The 26,019-nt window shown below is 32.9% G+C and overlaps 2 protein-coding genes across 3 annotated transcripts in view; one reads left to right on the top strand and one right to left on the bottom strand.

Annotated features, from left to right (window-relative positions):
• LOC114336054 (dedicator of cytokinesis protein 3) overlaps window positions 1-26,019 on the bottom strand; it is a 403,673-nt gene that overhangs the window by 230,839 nt on the left and 146,815 nt on the right. The window lies entirely within an intron of this gene.
• The window catches only part of LOC114336053 (innexin inx3), a 60,103-nt gene that overhangs the window by 13,452 nt on the left and 20,632 nt on the right, over window positions 1-26,019 (top strand). Inside the window, exon 2 of the mRNA XM_028286365.1 lies at window positions 18,050-18,235. Within this exon, the coding sequence (XP_028142166.1) occupies window positions 18,073-18,235 (163 nt within the window). The 5' untranslated portion in view covers window positions 18,050-18,072. The remainder of the gene's footprint in view (window positions 1-18,049; window positions 18,236-26,019) is intronic.

Genomic DNA, 26,019 nt, shown 5'->3' with positions numbered 1-26,019 from the left:
ATATTCAAAACAGATATAATTTGACTCAAACTTTTAAAGGCGGTAAGCAGAATTGCTATTTTATTTTTTATTCAAAGGTTATTCGGGTTCAAAAATTGCAATTTTTCGATTTTTTGAAAGTTCAACCGCGTTTATCTCGAAAACTATGCATCCTACGAAAAAACTTGTAGGAACATTTTTTGGTTAGAATGACCCAAAAAATACAAAAAAATGTTTTGTTTTGCGAGAAATCGCTGTTATGTAATTCCTCAACTTCTTTGTTTATAACAATCTTATCGACATCCGGATCAACTGTTACCCAAAAAATTCGTGTTCTACGGGCCAAAATACATAAAAAAAACTTGGGTAAGTCCATCTGAATTAAGAAGGCCGTTGTACCCCCCCTGGCGACAGGACTATAAATTAAGTAAAAATATTGAAAACAATAATTTAAACATTTCTATTCTTCCAAAATTTTCTATTTCTATTTTTCCAAAATAACTAAAAATTCTGAACATTTAAAAAATAAAACCAAAATTTAGAAAATTAATTAAAATGATGGTTTAACATCAGAAGTGTCTGAAACAAAACCAGTAAACCACCCAAGACTTAATTCTGCCTCTTCATTTTCCCTTCTTTCAGTTTCTTGTTCAGGCCAAATCCATTCCAAATTGTCATGTTTTTGGTATGAAGAACGGTTTAAATATTTAAACATGAATAAAAGTTTAGCAGCCTTTTCGGTTCCTAAATTATTTCGTAATTTGGAATGCACAAGTCCAAAGCTTGAAAAGCACCTTTCCATGCCTGCCGTTGAGGCTACTGCTGTAAGTAATTGGTTAATTCGTTCGATAAATATGTTTTTATCAGGCCAAGCAGATTCAGCGATTGTAACAGACTTCCGCCATAATAATGGATATGTTTTTTTTGAAATTTGGACCATACATGAAAGACGGAAACGGTTTAGACTTCGAAGTTAGGGCCATTACAAACGGAACAAAATCTGTGTTGGTTGAATTAAAATATTCATAAGCCTGTTCTTTTTGTTCGGCAGTAAGTCTTTCTCCCAAAAAGCGATGGTCCAGTAAGTTTGCCAAAAACGAGGCAAACCTAGAGCCATATTCCTCCTTTTGTAATAAAAGTTCTTAATTTGAATTGGTGGATCACTCAGATCTTTTTCCAGTTGAATCCAAATTTCTACGGCGACAGCAATTGTCGTTGGTTTTAACCTTATGTAAAAATTAGTACGAAATAAAGTACTGAAATATATCACGATATATATATATATATATATATATATATATATATATATATATATGAAACTTAAAGCTAAAATCAATATCAACAAAAGAATTAATATTAAAATTAAACTCACCAGGCTTCCGGGTTGAACCGCGTCGTTGGTTTCTCGCGGTGGTGAACGCGGTTCAACCCGGAAGCCTGGTGAGTTTAATTTTAATATTAATTCTTTTGTTGATATTGATTTTAGCTTTAAGTTTCATTGTATTAACCGCGGAAACCTTTCCGAATATATATATATATATATATATATATATATATATATATATATATATATATATATATATATATATATATATATATATATATATATATATATATAAAAACGTCCAATGAGTAATTGGGTTACTAGTAAATAAAAAAGTACTGAGATAACAGCTGGGAAAACCCTGGTACTGAGGAAGCAATGAAAGACTGGTGCTTCAAAGTGAGTGTCTTTTATTTTGGTCAAGCTTTCGCCTATTGTTTTTAGGCTTCTTCAGGACTTGCTACAAAGAAGAACATTCTTTACAAATATGCTTAAAGATAGAACAAGCAATTCTTACCGAAATAGGTGCACTAGTGCTCAGTGAAAATAAGGATACATCTTTTACCTTGCCTTTTTTGTGTATACATAAGTAATACAGATATTTTTGTTTATTTAATATTTTAATACAATGGATTAGGTTGAATAGGGAGGATCTGACTCAGTTTCGATATCTGGTTTTATTAGCTAAGTAATAACAACAAAAATATCTGTATTACTTATGTATACACAAAAAAGGCAAGGTAAAAGATGTATCCTTATTTTCACTGAGCACTAGTGCACCTATTTCGGTAAGAATTGCTTGTTCTATCTTTAAGCATATTTGTAAAGAATGTTCTTCTTTGTAGCAAGTCCTGAAGAAGCCTAAAAACAATAGGCGAAAGCTTGACCAAAATAAAAGACACTCACTTTGAAGCACCAGTCTTTCATTGCTTCCTCAGTACCAGGGTTTTCCCAGCTGTTATCTCAGTACTTTTAGATATATATATATATATATATATATATATATATATATATATATATATATATATATATATATATATATATATAAAATGATGTTGGATAATCGAGTACTAATATAAAAATAAATAATAAATAATATATATATATATATATATATATATATATATATATAATATAAATATCATGATATATATCACGATATATATCGTGATATATATCAGTGGATATATATCCTCGCGCCCTGATCGACGTCCAGGCAGTTCAGGGTATTCGGAGTAGGTATTCAACCAAACGTGTCAAGGTGATTGATCGTATCAACCTTCAGAGTCCAGGTCTCGGTGCGTTGTAACAACACTGACCAAATACAGCATTTGAATTATTCTTGGACGTAATTTTAGCTTTAAGCTGTGGTTACAGCAAAATTATTTCACCTTTGGAAACGTTGTGCGAGCTGCTTCAATTATTTATTGATATCTTTACTTAGGTCTAGTATCCCAGACTTTAAAATTGATTAACTCTCAATATTTTGTTAATATATGGAAAGAAGGATTGTCGGGAGCTTGGCGACTAAATATCATATATTTTATCTTAGAAGCATTCATTTTTAGACGCATTTATTTTCCTATCGTGTTTACGCAAACCAATAATTCTTTAAGGCCCTGTAAACTCTGGCATAACATAACAGTCTCGTCGGCATATCTAAGATTATTCATCAGTATCAGTTCACCATTGATTTTCACTCTAAAGTCTTTATCTTACAAAGACTGTTTGAAAATCAACTAAATCAGATAAGACTAATTGAAGAGAAAATTAATTAATTAATGTTTTTAAAACTTTTAAAAGTTTTTAAATTTTATTTGGCAATTAATTTTTTTAAGTAATCTATCTAATATTAAAATTTCGACATTAATAAAAAATATATTTTACAATCAGTTTTATTGACGTATCATTTTTTCTAATGAGATCATCAAATAAGTCAAAATATATGTAGAGCAATTTAAAAGGTAGTTAAATTAATAGAAAAAACAAACATTTTGCTGTGAGGGGCGAGCATGCTGATCTTTAAGATTGTTTTCATGTTGCTGTTTGAATCCTCTTTGTAAATCAGATTTTGCAACTGGAAAGACCATTTGTATATTCGTCGAACTTAGCTGAATATTACGTCTTTAAAAGATATCAGAAACTTCACTTAATGTGAAAAAATAAACTTTGTTGCAACATGCTGTAGATTTTTTCTATAATCCCGTTTTTAAGCGTACACGCCCTTCTGGTGGGATATATGGAGTTAATAACACCGAACCCCATCTGTTGCCGTACTGTTATTCCATAGGTAGATTCGATTCACCACCATATTCTAGTCTGAGTAGCAAATCCATTTAGATTGTATACTACTTTTAGACTTTTTACAGTCGGAAAAATGAAAGATTACCCATGAACGATCATATCAATCACTTATTTTGTATTTGCTGTCTTTTTCTATAACAAGCGTTTGTTATTTATAGAAAAGACAGCAAATACAAAATAAGTGATTGATATATCAAAACAAGCGTTTGTTATTTATAGAACAAGACAGCAAATACAAAATAAGTGATTGATATGATCGTTCATGGGTAATCTTTCATTTTTCCGACTGTATTTTTGATCAGGACAGAACCATCATGCCACTAGATCTAATCGAGATTCATCCGCTTAATCCATTTGACTATCAGAATGATCAATTTCTCAAGATTTTGCCTTTTAACAGTAATTTGCAAACCAGTTAAGATATTATGTATTTAAAAATTGCAATTTTTTTCTAAAACCCGAAATCTTTTTCAAGAGTTTTATAATGCCAAGACACCAACTTTTAACAAATGTCAAGAAATATGCTAGTTTTAGTAAAAATCTGGACTATATAAAATATATTTTTAATATGTTTGTACGCTATATTATGTCAGTAGGTCCCACTTGCCTTATAGCACCAATTTTATAAGATGTAATAATTTTATCAGATAAAAACTTAGTTTAGTCAATTTTATTAATAATTAATAAAAAACTTTTATATGACGCTCACTTACGAAACCATCGACGCATATCTAAATCATCTTATGTTTATTTCATTATCAAGTTCCTTTGTATTACTTGGCATTTGGCGACAACCTTCCATAATTATCAATATATTACTGTTTTATTTTGAGTGAAAACTGCTTTGCAATAACTAGATTGTTTAAAAATGTTTTTCAAATATAAGACTTGAGTCACTGATGGATCGTCAATTGAGGCTAAAAACCGAAGTAAAACAGGCATTGAGCCTATTTATAAAGTAGGAAGAAGAAGAAGAAGAAGACTGTCTTAAGACACATTAAGACTGCATCAAGTCATTCCGAATGTGTTTAAATACTATGGGCTTCTTCTTCTTGCACCGTCTCCTTTAGAAGGTTTGCGATTCAAATGGCAATTGTAGCGTTAAAAACTGTTGTACGAAAGATTTCTGCGGATGAGCGGTTAAGCAATTTTTTCAGGTATTTCAACCACGAGTTCTGACACCCTCCTACTGATCTTTTGTCCTAATTCATATCTTTCACCTCAACACATGATCCAAGTATTGTATGGGCTCTCAAATTTCCAGCTTGAGCTTGCGCATCTTATGGAGTTGTTTAAATTAAGCTTATACATCTGATTAATTATTTATATGGGAAATAAGCCACAATTAAAATGAAAAAAATAATTTTATAACGTTTCGACGCCCAAATCGGGTGCCGTTGTCAAAATACAAAATATTACTAAATAAACAAAAATGTTGTTGCTAAGCAAAAAAATTCTTCTAATAATTTATTTAATCTGACTCATTTATATTGGCAATTTAGACATATATTATACATTTTAAAGTAGAAGACTTTAAAATGATATTGCCAATATTTATGAGTTGCGTTCCTGGGACGACTTACTGAAAGATAGTTCATTCGATTACATGAAATCAACCCCAACTCAAGAATATCCGTCACAAAAAAATTATAAAAATTATACATCTGTTTCAATACTGACATTGATTGTCAACGAGAAACTATCTAATGAGATAAATAAATACCAATTATTCTTCAAATTTTACCATATTTACTTTGTTATTAGGAGATTTTTGTTGGTAATTTCACAACGTGTTGTTTGATTTAGACATCCTTGACCTGTTGTCTGTCTGTTTGTAATCAAAATCAAATATTGATAATTTGTGGACTAAATTTTTAATTTGTTAAAAATGTTTAACATAACAAGTGATTTAAAGGGAAGTGCTTCCGTTTTTATCGAGATATATCAAAAAACATACATAAACTTGGAGTGCGGAATAATGTGAGTCACTTCAATTTTTATTCATATTTGTTTAAATATCTTTACAATGCAATTTCTATATTTTTACAATGTTTACTCGTATTCTATTCCTATCTGGGACCACTTAATCTAGCTCTTATCTAAATCGACATTCGGTTTAACTCATGAGTTTTATTGTTTTATACCTTTCAAAGGAAACGGAAAAAAAATTGTTTTACCTATAATAAGATCACATAACGTGTCTGTCAATTTTTGACAAACAATTTTATCGTATATAATATCACAAGAGAGAAAATTTTGCCGGCAATATTTTCGACTGGTATGAAAGTTTGTTGCCTGGCAATTTTCGCGAATTAAATTTTGACTTAAATCACGAGACGTCAGTCGAGTGATTTTGTCAAAATTTCATAAGCGAAAATTACCAAAAGGCAACGAACTTGAATGAAAGCAGGAGAAAATATTGCCGGTAAATAATTTTCTCTCGAATGATATTCGACAAGACTATTTCACGAGACAATTAATGCACCATATCAACGAAATATAATCTTTATTTATTTGTTATGACCATACACTTTTGTGACGGATCTGTCATAATTTTGTCGCTGAGAAATCACGTCGCTAAGGAGTTTTGTCAGTAGGAAATTATCCGTTGCTATGAAGTTTTATCAGTTACAAACAGTCTAGTGAAATAGTCAATGTAAATAGAAAAAAAGAGTACATAGGTAGATTTCCTACACGGTACACCGACCATATTGGCCCAAACAAAAAAATAAGAAAATAGAAAGGGCAGATAGTTATACTGTATTTTCTTTCCTTTAATTTTTCACGAAGCAACTTCTTTCTTTTAACAGTAGTATTTTTGAATTTGTAAGGCATTCTATACTCCTACATTCATAGAATAATTTCAATATGGAATCCCTTTATTAATGACGAATTTTGACAAATCATCTTTTGGGGTACTAGCCGACTGAGTAAGGGAAAGTTTTGACGAATTTGATACCATCCATGTTATCAGTTAGCAGTTTACTCCATGCATTTAAATAGCATCATCGTTTCAATTTGTTGCTGCTAAATTTACGGCGCGTATCTTCTGAGAGAAAAAAAATATTGTGTTAGTTAACAACAAAAGAATGAAGAACAAAACAAGAGAAAATAGCAGTCACAATTTAAAGATGGAAATGGATTGGACATAGACTGCAACGAAATTTAAAATAATTTTTAATACATATAATATATTCAATTAAAGTGAATAATTACCAAACTTGCCGTTTCCATCGTAACACTAGTAAACAAGAACTCTGGCGCATCGTCGAGTTATGACTCATATTGCCAAACTTAACACATTCGCGGACACGCTGTCATTTTATACACGTATTCTTATGGAGTAAATGACTTAATATGCAGTCATGACCGCGAATGTGTTAAGTTTGTTGCAGTCTACCCTAAGGCAGGGATTCCCAACCTTGTAGTAGGTTGCGTACCACCTGAAGAAAGCGGTTTACTTTGATATTCTTGGGGACATGGTCTGACTGATTTTATCATAAAAATAAATGTTTATTACAGTACTGTGTGTCTTTCCATTTCACTAGTATACTTTCTACGTCTCTTTGTCCACGTTTAAATTGGTAAACAGCTTCAACACGTTCTTCAACGCGTGGTTGGAAATGGGCTTATGGTAACATTCCAAATATTGGATACATACTGAGATACGAATCAAAAAGACCATAAACATTCCTTGTTATTAACACGCCTTAAAACGAAATAGATCTACACCCCTATCTCGTATCTCGTTACACATCACTATCTGATTTTGTAATAGTTTTATAATACATATTTATAATTTTCGTTTCCAAGTTGAAGTCATCTTAATTTTGTTTTACCTGACCAAATATGCACCTGTTTTACGGAAAAATTTCATTGAACAGGTATTTACAGTAGGTATGTATTAAAATTTTACCTAGATTTCTGAAAAAGGTGTTCATGTTATAAAACTTTCGGAATATCTATTCTTTTTCTTGTGTACCTGTAATCATAAAAATATACAAACTACCATATATTCGCAGTACAGCTCAATAAATATACATTAGTTTTAAGCTGCTTAAATAGTTTGTACAGGGTGTAACAAAAAGGCAGGTAGTAAATTACACATATTCTGGAACCAAAAATAGTCCGATTCAACCTAACTTATTAGTACAAATGTGCACATATGAATGCATTTAAAACACATTGGCGCGAAATTTTGCGCCTACACCCTTAAAGGGATTTCCCCCATGTATTTTTTGAAGTGAAAACTTCTTTAGGGACGTTGTGCGATTTTTGGATAGGGGAAAAAGCGTTGAATTCGCGACCGTCATTGCGACCGTCATCGCGACCGTCATCGCTTATGCTATATATTATTTGTATGTATGTATATATAAATTGTATAGAAGTATTTATATTTAAAATAAATGTAAAACCTATTTTACAGTGGGAAAAGGATTTATTTCGCGACCGTCATCTCTTCAGCGAAATAAATTTTGTACATATCTATATTATGTACAGTAGACTCGCGATTATCCGAGTCTCGGTTATCCGAGCCCCTCGGTTAACCGAGGCAAAAGCCATAACTGGTGAGTTACAACTTTCAACCTTAGCGCAACATCGCCGCCTCAAAAACAAGAATGAAGCTTACGCAAAAATCAATCAAATATTTTTTTAAACAGTTATATTAATAATGTAAATGTTTTTATCTTTTATAGAGAGTAAAAGTTATTAGTTTTGTGACTAAAATATCCACAGTTATGGTTATTTACGTGTTTTTCTATCAACATAACCAATCTCAGTGTTAACCGAGTTTTTCCATATCCGAGGTGGTCACGGTCCCAGATACCTCGGATAATCGCGAGTCTACTGTATATCTATACATAAATTGTATAGAAGTATTTAAATTTGAAATATTTTTGGATGGGGAAAAATGATTTATTTCGCGACCGTTATCTCTTCAACGAAATAAATTTTGTACGTATATTTATTGAAGTGAAAACTTCTTTAGGGACGTTGTGCACTTTTTGGATGGGAAAATGTATTAAATTGGCGACCGTCATAGCTTCAAAGAAATAAATTTTTGAAGTGAAAACTTCTTGAGGGACTTTGTGCACTTTTTGGATGGGGAAAAAATATTAAATTAGCGACCGTCATCGATTTGACGAAATAAATTTTTAAAGTGAAAATTTCTTTAGGGACGTTGTGCACTTTTTAGATGGGAAAAAGGTATTGAATTAGCGACTGTCATCGCGACCGTCATCGCTTCGGCGAAATACATTTTTTAAGTGAAAACTTCTTGAGGGACGTTATGTACTTTTTGGATGGCGTAAAAGTATTAAATTAGCGACAGTCATCGCTTCGACGAAATACATTTTTGAAAGTGAAAATTTCTTTAGGGACGTTGTGCACTTTTTAGATGGGGAAAAAGTATTGAATTAGCGACTGTCATCGCGACCGTTATCGCTTCGGCGAAATAAATTTTTGAAGTGAAAACTTCTTTTGGGATGTTGTGCACTTTTTGGATGGAAAAAAGTATTAAATTAGCGAACGGCATCTCTTCGACGAAATAAATATTTAAAGTGAAAACTTCTTTAGGGACGTTGTGCACTTTTTGGATGGAAAATATTAAATTAGCGAACGTCATCGCTTCGATGAAATAAATTGTTGAAGTGAAAACTTCGTTAGGGACGTTGTACACTATTTAGATGGTAAAAAAGTATTGAATTAACGACGTCATCGCTTCGGCGAAATTCATTTTTTAAGTGAAAACTTCTTTAGGGACGTTGTGCACTTTTTAGATGGGGAAAAGTATTGAATTAGCTGCCGTTATCGCGACCTTCACTGCTTCCGCGAAATACATTTTTGAAGTGAAAACTTCTTTAGGGATGTTGTGCACTTTTTGGATGGGGAAAAACATTGAATTTGCGACCGTCATCGCTTTTGTTGCGACATCCCAACCGTCATCGCTTCGACGAAATAAATTTTTGAAGTGAAAACTTCTTTAGGGACGTTGTGTACTTTTTGGATGGGAAAAAGTATTTAATTAGCGACCGTCATCGCTTCGACGAAATAAATATTTGAAGTAAAAATTTCTTGAGGGACGTTGTGCACTTTTTGGATGGGGAAAAATATTAAATTAGCGACCGTCATCGCTTCGACGAAATAAATTTTTTAAGTGAAAATTTCTTTAGGGACGTTGTGCACTTTTTGGATCGGAAACGTATTAAATTAGCGACCGTCATCGCGACCATCATCGCTTCGACGAAATAAATATTTGAAGTGAAAACTTCTTAGTGACGTTGTGTACTTTTTGGATGGGGAAAAAGTGTTAAATTAGCGATCGTCATGGCTACGACGAAATAAATTTTTGAATTGAAAATATCTCTAGGGACGCTGTGCACTTTTTGGATGGGAAAATGTATTAAATTAACGACCGTCATCGCTTCGACGAAATAAAGTTTTAAAGTGAAAATTTCTTTTGGGATCTTGTACACTTTTTGGATGGGAAAAGTACTAAATTAGCGACCGTCATCGCGACCATCATCGCTTCGACGAAATAAGTATTTGAAGTAAAGACTTCTTGAGGGACGTTGTGACTTTTTGGATGGGGAAAAAGTATTTAATTTGCGACCGTCATCACTTTCTAAATTTTGTACGTATATAAATTATGTGTATATGTATACATAAATAGCATAGGGCATACGCATCGCGTGTATGATATAGGTATAGCACTTCTTTTTGGATGGGGAAAAAGCATTGAGCTCGTAATTTATTTACTATAAGAAGTTTTCATTTCTGTCGGCACTCCCACGAGTGCCTTCAATTTTATTTTATTATAGGTTATTCACTACATGCAATCAATAAATAAAAAAAATTATAAGCATGTTAGTTGTTTGTTCAAAGGGGTGTAAGTATAAACTTAGAACCTATGTGGTAACTCCAGTGGTTTGTACCTCCTCAGTCTCCGAGTCTGCTCACTATTATCCAGCAGGTTTAGTGCAAGATTATTAGGGTGGTTTTCTAATTTTACCAAATAGCGGCTGCTGTATTTACTCACTGTCTCCTTTACTGTAGCTACTTGAAGATCGTCTCTGATTTCTCTGTTAGGTATAAACCAAGGTGCATTTGTTATGGTCCGTAGTACCTTCGACTGAAAGCGTTCCAATATCTGCATGTTTGAGTTTGCAGCCGTACCCCATAGTTGTACACCATATGTCCATATTGGTTTTAAGGCTACTTTATACACCAATAATTTGTTTTTTAAACTAAGCTTTGACTGTCTTCCCAATAGCCAGTAGTATTTGCTGAGTTTCAAGCCAAGTTGTTTTCGTTTGTTAAAAATGTGCTTTCTCCAGGTTAGTCTTTTATCCAAGTGCATCCCTAAATACTTAACGCTGTCAGATTGAGGCAGATCTTATCCATTTAGTGTAACAGGTGGCACTGTACCTCTGCATTTGGTAAATGTAACCTGCACTGATTTTACTTCATTGACTTTGATTCTCCAGTTTCTTGTCCAGTCCTGAATTTTCACTAGATGTTGTTGGAGAATTCTTGCGGCTATGACTGGGTCTTTGTGTTTGACCATTATCGCTTTATCATCTGCAAAGGAAGCTGTGATTGTTTGGTTGCTTACTGGAAGATCAGCTGTGTACATAAGATAGAGAAGTGGACCAAGAACACTGCCCTGTGGTAACCCTGCCTTTATCAATGTGATTTCTGATGTCTGTCCGCACCTTACAGTAAAATATCTTTCTTTTAGGTAGTAGGATTCCATAATAATGTACAGTGTGTGGGGGAGTGATTTTTTTAATTTAAATAGTAGTCCATCATGCCAAACCTTATCAAAGGCTTGACTCACATCTAAGAAAGCAGTCGTGCAGTAACTTTTTTGCTCAAATGCTTCATTTATTTCGTCCACTACTCTGTGGATCTGTTCAATTGTGCTATGATCCTTTCTGAATCCGAATTGGTGTTCAGGAATCAGGTGGTTTTCTTCTATTATGGGAGTCAGTCGGGTTATGAGTAGCTTTTCTAGGAGTTTACCAAGGACTGGCAGCAGGCTGATTGGTCTGTATGATGTTACTTCATTTATTGGTTTTCCAGGTTTTGGAATAAGTATAAGCTCGGCAACTTTCCATTGGGCAGGGAAGTGTCCTAATCGTAGCACCGCGTTGAATATTGTTGTTACTAACACAATCCCTTTTCTTGGGAGTTCTTTAATAAGACGGCCTTTGATCAGATCAAACCCTGGAGCCTTATCTGGATTTAAGTTTCTTCTGATTGTCTCATGTACCTCTTTGACTTTGAAGAGTTTTGGAATTTGGGACATAATTTGATATGGAGCTTCAAGAGTTTCTTTGATTTTAGCTTCTATTTCAGGCGTATTTTGCGGTGGAAGAGGTTGAAAGACTTCCTCCAGATATTCTCGGAAGGTATTTGCTTTTTCCTCGTCAGTGCGTGCCCATGTTCGGTCTCTTTTACGAATCGGAGGAATTTGCTCATTTTGTCTTTTTAAGTTCTTAACCGCTTTCCATAATGAATAGTCTGTATCTTCTGTACTTGTCAGATTTTTTAAGTATTCGTTAAATGATGCATTCTTTATATTGTTAATAAGCTCTTTCAATTCTCTAGAAGCTTTGTCATAATTTATCCAGTTTGTCGGGTGTCTATTACGCTGCCAAATCCTTCGGAGTTTTATTTTTTCAGCTATTTTCTTTTTTATTATTACTGGGCAGTGTTGATTTTTTTTGTGATTTGATATTTCTGGTGTTGCATTTTTCGCAGCAGTGTGGATGATGTTTGTTAATTGATTTACTGCAGTTTCAATTTCTGTTTTTGTTTTTAATGATATTTTTAAGTCCATTTCTGCATTAATTTGGTTTCTATATTGTTCCCAATTAGTATTCTTGTTGAACAGCATTACAGGAAGATCTTTTTCTATAATTGTGGCACTAACTTGTGCTATTCTTGGTGTGTGATCAGAATAAAGGTCTAGATTTGATTCTACATTTAGGTAACCAGCTCCTATGCCTTTAACTATAAAGAAATCAAGTAGGTCTGGTATTTTAGCTGGATCCTTAGGCCAGTACGTTGGAGTGTATGTGGATAGGTAACTCAATTGCAGTTCTTGGATGATGTTATATAGTACTCTACCTCTACCTGGCGCTGTTAGTCTTGAGCCCCATGCTATGTTTTTCGCATTGTAATCACCTCCTGCTAGGAACCTGTGACCTAAAGACAAGAAATATTCTTCCATCTTTTGTTTATTTGGTGGGTAATTTGGTGGGAAGTATGCCGCTGATACTGTTAATGGACCTAGCCAATCTTCAATTACGATACTGGTTGCCTGTAGAAAGTTTTTACTGAATTTAGGTAACTCATAGTGTTTAATTTGGTGTCTAATGAGCACTGCCGCTCCTCCTCTGGCTATCCTGTCAGCTTCTGGATGTGTTGTGTGGTACAATAAATAATTTTTAATATTAAAGTAAGAACTACTGTTAAAGTGGGATTCTGATATTAGAAGAATGTCAATGTCGTTGTGCGCAAGAAATACTTCTACTTCTTGTTTGTGTTTGGCAAGGCCGTTTGCATTCAAAAGGGCAATTTTATACAGTTGGGCCATTTCTAATTAAGAAATTAGTTAGTTGTGTGAGTTGTTCTCTAAGTGATTTTATTTCTGCTGCCATTTGGTTCATTATTTGTTGTTGGTTTGTAATTGTATTTTGAAAAATGGATAATATATTATTGTCACTGGCAACTTGCGCATATGTTGGCCTGTATTGTTGTTGGGGTGTTGGTGCAGCTTGTACATTTTGTGGAGTAGGTTGTTGTGGGATCTGTGGATTAGTTTGTTGCGGGATCGTTTGATGTGATTGGGTTACAGATTGGGCATAAGCTGCTTCTTTTGTTGTTGTTGTTGTTGTCGTTGTGTTTGTAATGCTACTGGTACCCATGTATTTAATGGCTAGCTAAGTAGGTGTAGCTCCATGTATACCTTGTAGCAGCATTGAAAGTGTATGTATGTATGTACTTATGAGAAGGGATTTCACCCATATATTTAATGGCTAGCTAGGTTTAGCTCCATGTACACCTTTTAGCATCACTGAAGGTGGAATATTTATGCAGAAAACGTTCCATAATTTAACTGAAAGGTTTTTAAATAAATATACCGTTTACAAAGGATTTTTGACTAAATAACGATAATAATTATATAAAACATTAATAAATTAAATTATTCCGAGTCTCACAATATTATACGAGTAGTCTTGGTGTCTCTTTCATATGGATATACATAATAAGTAGATGAAAGTAACCAAATATGGAATACTGCCCTAATATGGAATTCCTTGATTTCTTCGAAAATATAAGTTGGAACCGCACTACAAGACCATCCTCTATTTCAGTCGCTCTCTTTATTATCGTATTCACACATCTGTGTCAGATGCGCGAACGATACGTGTCTGACCGGCGCGCGTTTTGTTTTATCGTCTCGCAGAAAATTTCAAAGGTAAATATATGCAACGAGTATTATTGGTTATTATGCATGAATACAGACTTGTTATGCTATTGTGTATATCAATAGTACCTTTATTTTGATATTTTATGACCTTCTGTAAATAAAACATTACGACTTGAAAAAATGTTGATACTAGTTTGAAATAATGTACAAATCCAAATCTGGACAGTCGTTGGGGCCTAATTATGGAATAGTGGATTAAGTGTACGTGGGATCATTATGATTGTACTGGTCCAGAGTTTCATACATTGATCTGTGATGTCTGCAAGTGAATTAAGCTACTTCTTTCATTTTTCACAATTTTCTTATTTAAATTTATTTGATCTCAGATGTTTATGTGTATTTTTGTTATTGATATGTTGGTTTTGCCATTATTCCATATATGGGTACCTATTCCATATTTGGTTACTCATTTGGGATTTTGTTTTTTTGTTCGATTTTTTTTGTTAATTAAGATATTTAATAGAATGCTTTTAATTACTATATAAAAATGTATGACTGATGTGTCATAACATTAAATTGTTTTCATTTCTATAAAGGTATTATTTTATATCCCCAAAACAAAATGGTATTCCATAATTGGCGACTCTCCTCTATTTAATTAGGTACATATTTATTAATGGAACAAATGACAAAATCGGTATGCTCGAAAATTGTTAGCTAAGATGGCAAGAGTTAAACTAAGTGACAAAAGAAAAAAGACAGAAATAAGGCCATAATTCTATAAAATAATACCATTTCTATTGTAATTCAATAATAAATTCCTACATTTTGTGTGCAGTAGTTATAAAAGACATACACAATGAGTTTTATGTATGAAATGCCTCAAATATCTCGGAAAAGGCGTGCGTGATTTTTATAGGTTTTAGTGAGTTGCGCTAAATACATACACATCGACTTTTGACGGTCGATTTTTATCGCCCGTCCAAATTCCTATTTCGATCGAGAACGATCGGCGTTGTGAAATGTCCCGTTTCGCATGTGGGTTCTTATCGGAATTTTGACGGGCGATAAAAATCGACCGTCAAAAATCGATGTGTGTCTATTTAGCGTTTTGTGATGCGGCCGATATTATTATTTATTTGCATTGTTGTTAGGTCTTCCGTTTTTCTGGAAATCTATTGAACTTTTTTTATTTCAAATGGAATATTGCATATTCCCTGCATATTTTTTTGCTTTTTGAATTCCTTAAGAAATACTGATTATTTTTTATGTACTATTTCCTATACATAAATACCTTAATTTTGGAGTTATTGCTAGATTTTTATTTTTTTATTTTAAAAAAAATTTTGAAACAAATTATAAAAATCGATTTTTCGGCCCATGCCGACATTATTTTAGGTTCTTTGGATCATTGTTAACAAAACAGGTATTTTGTAATTTTCTCTAAAGTTAATCCTTCAGTTTAAACTTAAAACAATTCAAAACTGAAAAAATAACAAAAAATGACGATTTTCAAGGCTAAAAAACATAACTAAAATTTTTGGCATGTTTTATTCTAAAACATTGTTTCTTAATTGTAAATGAAGAGCTTATGAGGGGACCAACGAGCGTGCCGCATTAATAACTAAAAAACAATGTTTTAAAATTAAATACGCCCAAATTACTTATCGGTAACTAATATCGTCATTTTTCGTTTTTTTTTTTCATTTTGAAATTGCTTATAACTTGACAACGATCAACTTTAGGGAAAAATTACAAAAAAACTTTATTGCTCCCAATCATCCGAAGAATCTAAAATAATTTCTGCCGGGGGCGAAAAAAATTGATTTTTATAATTATTTGCTTTAACAATTTTTTTAAAATAAATGTAGCAATAACTCCGAAATTACAGCATTTGAATATTGGAAATATTACATGAAAAATAATCAGTATTTCTTAAGGACTTCAAAACGCAAAAATATACAGCGTGTTACATTTGAACTAAGAAAGTTAACCACTTTAATATCGGCTGCATTAGATGACACTTATCAACTAAAATCTATAAAAATATAAAAATCGTGCAAGACGTTTCCGAGATAATTGAGGCGTTCCATACATAAAACTCACTCTGTATGTAAAGTATAGACACGAAACTAATTTGAAACGTGCGATAGGAAATGTTTATTTCGCGCTTTCTTGAGTTATTACACAAAAAAACGTGTCAAACAATTGTGCAATTCGCATGGAATTGGTTGTTATTGTATGTGCACTTTTTAAAACTATTGGCATATATTGTACCATATAAATTAATTACCTAATATAATCTAATAGAAGCGGAGGATTTAAGATTAATTTATGAGTTGTAAACAAAATAATTATCAAATGAAAGGTGACTTTTCCAGCTGTTTATCAAAAATGATTAGATAATGAAAAGGGGAGATTCCGAATAATTACTTCTTCTAATTTCCGTATGCGTTTTCACTCGTTAGATTGTGCTACTGGTCCCACTTATAGCCACTTCCATTTTTTATCGTTTATCATTAATTTTCGTTTAATTTTTTTCTTCTTTTGCTTATTGTTTATAATTGTTTATATGGATTTTTTATGTCAGCTATTACAATAATAATTGTTTTCCACTATCAAATGTACCGATTAGATTTTACATTTTATTTTGGATTTTGCAGGCAGGACATCAAAGAAACAAATTTTTATTTTTATTTAAAGGTTTTCGACGTAAAGACAAAATATTTTGAATGAGTTTTGTGCTATCTCAATAAAAGATAATAGTACGTGATAACAAAAATTATTCAGCTAATAAAAGCAAAAGAATGCTGTGACATAGTCTAACCATGGGACTACCATTAGAAGTGCTTCAAAGGATCTATCCTCTATCCTTAATTAAAATATCATATATACAGAAAGTTTGTATTGTAGGGTAATAAACTATTATTCTTTTTCTCATGATCATCTTTCAGTGCCTCACAGTTTTTCGATTTCTTTCTAACGCATTAAATTGTATGTGACGGAAAAAAAGGCACGTCGGTGATTACATTTCGTTGGTGACATTTTTATAACATTTATTCTAGTTATTTTAGTTGTCGATAGATGGCGCCATAATAAAAAATAATTTTTTTTAATTAGATAATAATATTACAAATATAATCTGTATAATTTATAAGACTATACAAATCAAAGAAAATACCATTTTATTTAAATACAAGAAACACATTTGATTTGTTTTTATTCCAAATTGAAAATAAAATGTGACAGCTGTCAGATTGAACTAAAATGTCATGTTAGAATAAATGTCATAAATGTGTATTATCACGGACTTACCCTTTTTCCTATCATTTGTTACGCACTGAAAAATGATCATGAAAAGGACAATAGTAATCTTCTCTTGTGCTATTTAAAACATAAGTGGCATTTATTATAATTAAATACGTTGCTACATTTTTACATACTATTAGTATGTCAACAGCAGTTTTTTTCCAAAATAAACTAGTGGGTGACCAGCTTAAAGCACATAATTTTATAATAATTAATGTCTCACTTAACTGAAGGAGTAGCTTTGTGGCTAATTTGGTGGGAAAAATATGGATTTAAACTATTTAAAGAAACTAAATATATAGGAATATAAGATAAAACTAGTAAATAAATACAAAATAAATAAAGTATGTATAATGCAAGTTAGCTATTTTAGTCCCAGCAGTATATGACACAGATAGGATCAGACTCTAGCCAGAAAACAAAAAGGCTACAAAAAGTACCTAATAGTTAAGTTTAAAATTCTAATGATGAAACCGGAATCTACCGGAATTCTAATGATACCAGATGAAAAACCGGAAGAGAGATTTTAGTTAAAAATTGATACCTATACTTTCGTACGAGATTTAACACAAAAGCAAATCATATAATGGTTTAATTTAATTTAGAATATTAATCATTTAGTCCTGACTTACGTGGAATTAACAGGCCATAATTATTACAGTTTTTGATAACAATTGATTTCTTTTTTCCAGGCACTACTACTTACTAACACAAGATGTCCGTATTGGGAATGGTATCAGCCGTAGCGGGCTTTGTCAAAGTCCGCTACTTGGTTGATAAAGCTCTAATCGACAATATGGTGTTTAGAGCCCACTATAGAGTCACGTCGGCCATATTGTTTTTATGCTGTATCATCGTTACTGCGAATAATCTAATTGGTAAGTCATTATTTTATCAAACTAGTACCTATAGGAATGAAAACGATAATTTTGTCTGTACTTGCATTTGCAATATAAATATTTGCAATATAAATATATATAGGTGCTGATTTGAAAGGAAGTTGTATCTCCCTTTAGTAGAGTGATGAGTTGCTCCAATGAAACGGCCTGCTTATTTTGCCTTTGTCTTCTGGCCAAGGTCTTTAAATGTTCCTTCTATCTTTATCTTGTTGTGGTTCTAGTAATGGTCGCAGTGGAGAATTTGGATGAAATGATAGCACCATGATATTTGGTGCTATCTAACTAATATATAACACTTCTTTATTTCACGTCTTTAACGTGGGGAATTTTCAAGTCTTCACAAAGTGTTTTGTCGTATTCGTTATACGAGTATTTTTGACCAACTTCTCTGGGTTATTGCAACAATAGTTTTGTTTGCTCTATTCCAAAGCTCTACTCCGTATAGCCTATAAAGACATTAACGAATATTTTTGATTAACTTCTCTGGACAGCTCTGAACTTCTTCAAAATATTGTACATTACATTTGTATTTTCTAAAGATAGACTCTTTCCATCATCCAATATCTCAACTCTTATTTTCATATCGATTTGTTTGCTTTTTTGGTAATGTGGGTTTTCCGGGCTAGTCCAGAATTGGCTAGTCCAAAATGGGCTAGTCCAAAATGGTTTAGTCCAGCAATGTAGATAACCAGACGAGTACTAAACGCTCATTTAGTACTCTATTTAACTATATTCTTAGAACCGGTATCATTTAAAGTTAACCTTTCCGAAGACCTGAAGCTGGACAGAAAATTTTAGTGTTGGAAACCGGCCGTCCTAGGTCTATTAGATATATGAATAAATCTTAAATTTATTTTTGCAATCCTTTTGAAATGAAGTCACATAATATGCGATCCATTTATCGTTTAAAAATAATTCGATTAGACTCTTAGTGTCCATTAATCACGTGAGGCTCGAAAGGGGGAGGGGTCCAATAAAAAATCACGAAATGTCACAATACACGTGATCACAATACAGGTGGTCTTAAACCTCACCATGTATCACCAGGGGGGAGGGGTGGGTTAAAAATGCCAAAAAACATCACGTGATTAATGGACGACCCCTTAGTAAGTAATAATTGTTTACCATCTGCAAAATCATAATTCTTGTTTCTAAGAAAATAAAACATCAACTATATAAATCTTCCGTAAAAAGTCGATTGGAATATTCTAAGCAAACCATATGCGAAGCAAAAGAACAAATAGTTTTACAACTGCATGTAAGAATAATAATTGATATGAAAACGTTTTAAAATGCACGTCCAATCTCCTATACACGTAGAAAACCTGATTCGACTTTTATGTATTAACGCAATACCAAATCCACGTCAGTGCATTACCTTTTTAAGATTATCGTTAAAGCAAGATTATGCCATAAAACTTTATCTACAACTGTACACATTTACTTTGAAATGAATTGCACGGTTACATTTTGATGTAGCAAACGAGTGATTGATAATTGCTGTTTTTTCTTTTGTTAATAGTACGTTATTATTACTACAAGTATGTGAATGTATGTATGTCTATTAGCGCCGGACTCCACTTGCGATTTTCTAGTCGCGAAGATTGAATACATTGTTTCAAATACAAGTCAATCCACGATTATTTAGTCGCAAATGGATTGACTTGTATTTGAAACAATGTGTTCAATCTTCGCGACAAAACAATCGCGCGACTACAAATCGCAAGTGGAGTCCGGCGCTTACTCTCGATTTGAAATACATGACAGCACAGTTTTTATCGCAAAAAACTAGGTACAACAATCTTTCTACAGGACCATTCAAGCAGGACAATTAAATACTGCCTTGCCTCAGTTTAAAGAATTTATAAAAATACTGAGACCGTTCCGACTAACTTCGAATATACAGTTATGAGCACGCTAATAACCGGCAAAATAACGCAAAAGATGACAAACATTGTGAAGTCAAAAGAGATGAAACTAGTACAGGTGGAAATTATCGATATAAACGTATAAATTAACATTACATTACATAGTTTCCCACCTTTAGACGTATTGGAGGAGTATAACAACTGTCACTGTAACAAAAGAATTTTATAAAATAATCCTGTCATAGACGTCTAAATGTGAGAAACTATGTAATGTAATGTTAATTTATACGTTTATATCGATAATTTCCACCTCTAATAGTTTCATCTCTTTTTATTTCACAATGTATTTTATATTTCCACCTTTTGCGTTATTTTGCCTGTCATTAGCGCGCTCATCACTGTAGACAACGGCATTTAAAAACATCGATTTTTAAATACACTACCTATCGATTTGCAACTTTTTGCATTATGTTCGAGATGACGTCAGGAAAAAAGTCTACAATATAAAAATGGAATCTTCTGGAGTTACGGGTTTCTTGAGTTTGCTAAACACGAATAAACATTAGAACTGACCCTCGGAGCACCTAATACCCAGGGTGACAGTTCCAGGCACCAGATGCTCCAGGGGTCAGTTCTCATGACATATTCGTTTTCAGCAACTCCAAAACCACCAAGTAATCTGCTTGCATCAATTTTGGTACCAACAACATATACGTCGCCGAACGGTTCTTATTTAGAGACCTAAAACAAATAAGAGTACTGGATATAATGGAGGAAAAAGCCAGAACAAAATTTGCTGAGCTACAAGACCACCCAAACAGGATCCTGCAAGAGATATTAAGGTACGATGTATACCATAGATGGAAACACAGAAGACCCAAACAGCAAATATTAGTAAATATATAATGAAGGCTAGATAATCGTAGCTCTATCGAAAGAAGATAACTTGCCCACCTTTGGCATCTCATTATATTTATTAATGTTGATTTTTATACGTTTCAGACGTCGCGTCCCTCTAAAAATACTACAAAAATCTCAAAAAATCAATAAAACATTAACAATAGGCGCAAGCCACAAAAAAAGTAACAAAACTCAAAAAACGGGCATGAGGGGTCCTCATCCTCCAGCGCCGAGTCGCCGAACTGGACATAGCACAGAGCGGGGACTCGGCGCCCGAGCAAGCAATACAGACCGAAGATAAGTCACTAGAGATAGCGGGAATAGAGCGCCTCACGCTGGTCTGCATTGATCGGGGTAGAATTTCATGTGGGAGTCCGTATACCCAGGACTCCCATATGATCCCTTTTTTCTATTGTGGACTTTTGAGGACGTGTGAGGACATGTGACGTCAACCCGAACATAATGCAAAAAAGTCGATAGGTGCTGCATTTAAAAATCGATTTATTCCGGTGTTTCATGTTTTAAATGCCCTGGTATAATATTAAATGCAAATGAGATGTATCACAAACACTGTGCTTTCAATCATTTACAAACGAAGTATCTAGCCTAGTTTTGTAATTCCAATGTTTATGGAAAGTGCAATTTGGGTATGAAATTGGTAAAAATAAATGTATTAGAATCTACAAAGCGAATTTTGTTTTAATCATTTTCAGTTTCGCGGTTAGCATTTATACAGATTTTTTTAATTTGCTATTAACTAATAACGGTTGTTATACAAGTAAAAAAACTAATACACGTAATTCTCTCTCTCTCTCTTGTCTTTTCTCCATTACTGAGGATCGTGATTTCTTCCAATATTCCTAACAATGTTTCTCCATTGGTCTCTATCTTCAGCTGCTCTAAGAGCTTCGCAGAATGAGTTTCCAGCTGAATGCTTTATTTGGTCGGACCATCTAGTTGGTGATCGTGCTCTTGATCTTCTCCCCGGAACGTTTCCAGAAACAATTAATCTCTCCAAACTGTCGCCGCCTCTGCGAACCACGTGACCAAAGAATTGCAGAATTCGTTGCAGACATATTGTGGACAGCCTTTTTTTTAATATTGAGTTGGTTTAGAATGGAAACGTTTGTCCTATGAGCAGTCCAAGGTATGCGCAGCATTCTTCTCCAGCACCACATCTCAAAAGCATCAATTTTTTGGCGCTCGCATGCGCGAAGAGTCCAAGTCTATGCTCCGTATAGAAATATTGAGAATACAAGGGCATTCACCAGTCTCATCTTGATATTTTGAGAGATAGATCTGTCTTTCCAAACTTTAGTTGGGCGACTCATCGCATTTTTTGCCATACCAATACGTCTCCGAACTTCTGCTTCACAGTTACCATCTTTAGTTATACTAGACCCGAGATAGACAAAGGTGTTTACTATCTGGTAGTCCTGTAACATGTTAGTCAGTTGAATAGTGTCGAATCTGTCGACCACCATTATTTTTGTCTTAGCTTTATTGATTTTCAGACCAACTTTCTTGCTTTCGTACTCAACTCATCGCAGAAGATCAAACATGTCTTGCTCATTTGCTGCTATAAGTGTAGTGTCATCAGCAAATCTTAAATTGGAGATTTTCCTACCAGCTACTGTTACTCCACCGGCCCATCCTTCTAAAACCATCCTCATGACATGTTCACCATAAATGTTAAATAAGTCAGGTGACAACACGCATCCTTGTCTAACACCTCTCTCACGTAATTAGATTATGATATTAAATTTATTCGAAAGTGTCCAAATCCCGCATCAATTATATTGCAATTACAAATTTAATTATGATAATGACTTTTGACTTATGATAATGATAATGACTAAAAATTTAGAGATAAAAATAAACACCGTTTAAATATTATACAGTAAGGCGCAAAATTATGGAATAAATTCATTTTTTCGAGAATAGGCGATTTTGGAGACAAAATCCAAAAAAATAAAAAAAACAGATTTTTTTATTTTAATTATTATTTTTTGGCATATCTATTATACTAGTGACATCCATCTGGGCGTGATGACGTATTGATGATTTTTTTTGCCAGCTTATTTGAAAGGTTATTTATGTTTGGTTGCTCGTTGCCCCAATATATCTTAAGCTTAAGACGTGCCTGAAGCTCAGCTTACTAAACATACGTGTTGCACCATTGAGTCTTAGTGGATTGCGACGTGAATTGCATCTTACAACTTCGTCTCAGTTAAGACATGCTTAGATAAAAATCGACAATTATGAATCTATAAGCTGGAGCTTAAGATTTGTTGGTGCAACGAAGCATCAATTTTCTATTCAGTAGGTAATATAAACATTAAGATAATTATTTATACAGGGTGGCCATTATTTTAAATTAAATTAATTGACACAACATGAAGTATGTTTTGTAATTTATTTAATTCAAAATTACATTTTACTGCTGCCAGAAGACAGCAAATTTTCTATTTGACAAGTAAACATTGCTTTTTGCTTAAATTAAATATTCAAACTCAAACAAACGTGGGTGTCAATTTGAACATTTAATTTAAGCGAAAAGCAATGTTTATTTGTCAAATGAACATTTTTCTGTCTTCTGACCGCAGTAAAATGTATGTATTTTGAATTAAATAAATTACAAAACGTACTACTTCTTGTTCTGTCAATTAATTTAATTTAAAAAAAATTTGGCCACCGTGTGCAAATAATTATGTTAATGTTTATATTTTTGAATAGAGAATTTAATAAACTTTCAAATGAGCTAACAGACGACTCCGATTCTTATTTAAAATAATAAATAAACAAAATTTAAAAATTAAAATCAACCTGTTCCGTGATTTGTCCCAAAATTGCCCTATTCTTCAAAAAATTAATGTATTCCATAAATTTGTTCCTCACTAGATATTGTAGTTAAGTATACTGCTTACCGAAAGTAGTTAGTCTATACTTCTGCTAGCTCGATGAGCTCGTATAATTATCTATGCTTCTCATTTTCGCTGGAAATTTGTTCATGTCTTATTCAAGTAGCCAGACAATTAAAAGATCCGATGTGAACGTAACTTTTACGTCAATGGCATTCTTCATGTTTAAACCCGTTTGAAAGCAAAATAATGAAGTATGAAGTAATTATGAAATAACGCACAGGGTGAATCAAAAAGAACGGCCGAAGCAATTTAGGTATGCTTGGTTTACTTTTTTTAATAGCCTGTCTTTCATATGAATGAAGCTCTTCAAGAATTGACAGGATGGTTCTGTGTTCTGTCCAGAACAAGCGTAGAATTCTTCTGTAGACCCACAATTGCTAAGGTTTGGATCTTCGAAAACATGAGGTTTGTTCCAACACAACGAAAAACCGTCACGTAATGATCACGCTCCTGCGCAATAAACAAAATACTTTCCAGCAAACAGAGGATCGTTCATCGCACCGTCCTTCCGAGTGTTCCAACAAAAATTGTGATCTTCCAGTAACAGTTTTGTGTGGATAATTTCAGTACACAGATAAATGCCATATAAATGCAAGTACTCGTTGGATTGACCTGCGCACTAGGATCGGTTTTCGAATTACACCGTCATCGGACGTAGTGATGTAACGAATATTCGTATTCGCATTCGCATTCGCGAATATCCGCATGTATTTGCATATTCGCATTCGCGTTAGCATTCGCAAAATTTGTGCGAATGTTTTGCGAATATGAGTATCAGAAAAAAAAAATTTGAAAATAACGTTAGATTAATAAAATAAAAATCTATTCTCTTTCTCATCTTTTTGTTAAAAAAAGGTAACTTAACCTCGTATAATCAGATTATCAGCCTTCACGTTATTTTATTATTTGGTATAATGTAATAAAGCTTAAGATTCAGATTGATTTATACTAAATGTCAATTAACTTCTCATTATAGATTTAGAAAACATTTCAAAAATAGAAACAAATTTAAAAAAACTGAACATTCGCATTCGCATCCGCATTCGCGAATGTCGTTATTAGGTATTCGCATTCGCATTCGTATTCGCGAATGTTCAAAAAACGACATTCGTTACATCACTAATCGGACGGTACAAATGAAGAACATGCGCATAAAAACAGTACAAACAGTTTCGCAACGATTTCTGGACTGTACAAAAATTGTGTGTTAGAACAAACCTAAGATCATTGACCAACTGGAACTTATTCTTTGTTATTTTTGGTCTTTCCCCGTTTTAATTATTATTTTTCATTAAAATATAAGACATTATTTCTAAATAAATACATGACAAAAATATTCCTGTCATCTTTATGGCACATGTAACGTGATATACAAATTAAATTAAATTTAAGAATATATTCCTATTTATCGTTATTTAGAGGGGCAGGAATCTAGAAAAATGCTGTTCTGAAGCTATTTCCTTGTGGCATTTTTATGATTAACTATTTAGATGGGAAATAAGCCACAATTAAATTGAAAAATAATTTTATTAACGTTTCGACGCCCAAATCGGGTGTCGTCAAAATACAAAATACTACTAAATTAAACAAAATTGTTGTTGCTAAGTAAAAAAATTCTTCTAATAATTTATTTAATCTGACTCATTTATATTGGCAATTCAGACGTATATTATACATTTTAAAGTAGAAGACTTTAAAATGATATCGCCAATATTTATGAGTTGCGTTCCTGGGACGACTTTACTAAAATATAGTTCATTCGATTACATGGAATCAATCATAACTCAAGAATATCCGTCACAAAAAAATCATAGTATGTGATCTGTCTTGAAAAAGACAACCAAATGCAACGATGACAGTAAAATTCTCGCGTTAGCGATTTCATAGTAAATCACGATTGAATTGCATAAATATAAATGAGTCAGATTAAATAAATTATTAGAAGAATTTTTTTACTTAGCAACAACAATTTTGTTTAATTTAGTAGTATTTTGTATTTTGACAACGACACCAGATTTGGGCGTCGAAACGTTAATAAAATTATTTTTTCAATTTAATTGTGGCTTATTTC

This window comes from Diabrotica virgifera, chromosome 8, assembly GCF_917563875.1.
Source record: "Diabrotica virgifera virgifera chromosome 8, PGI_DIABVI_V3a".
Taxonomy (NCBI): domain Eukaryota; kingdom Metazoa; phylum Arthropoda; class Insecta; order Coleoptera; family Chrysomelidae; genus Diabrotica; species Diabrotica virgifera.
Note: the sequence above shows the minus strand (reverse complement) of the source record. Positions and strands in the feature narration are given on the sequence as shown.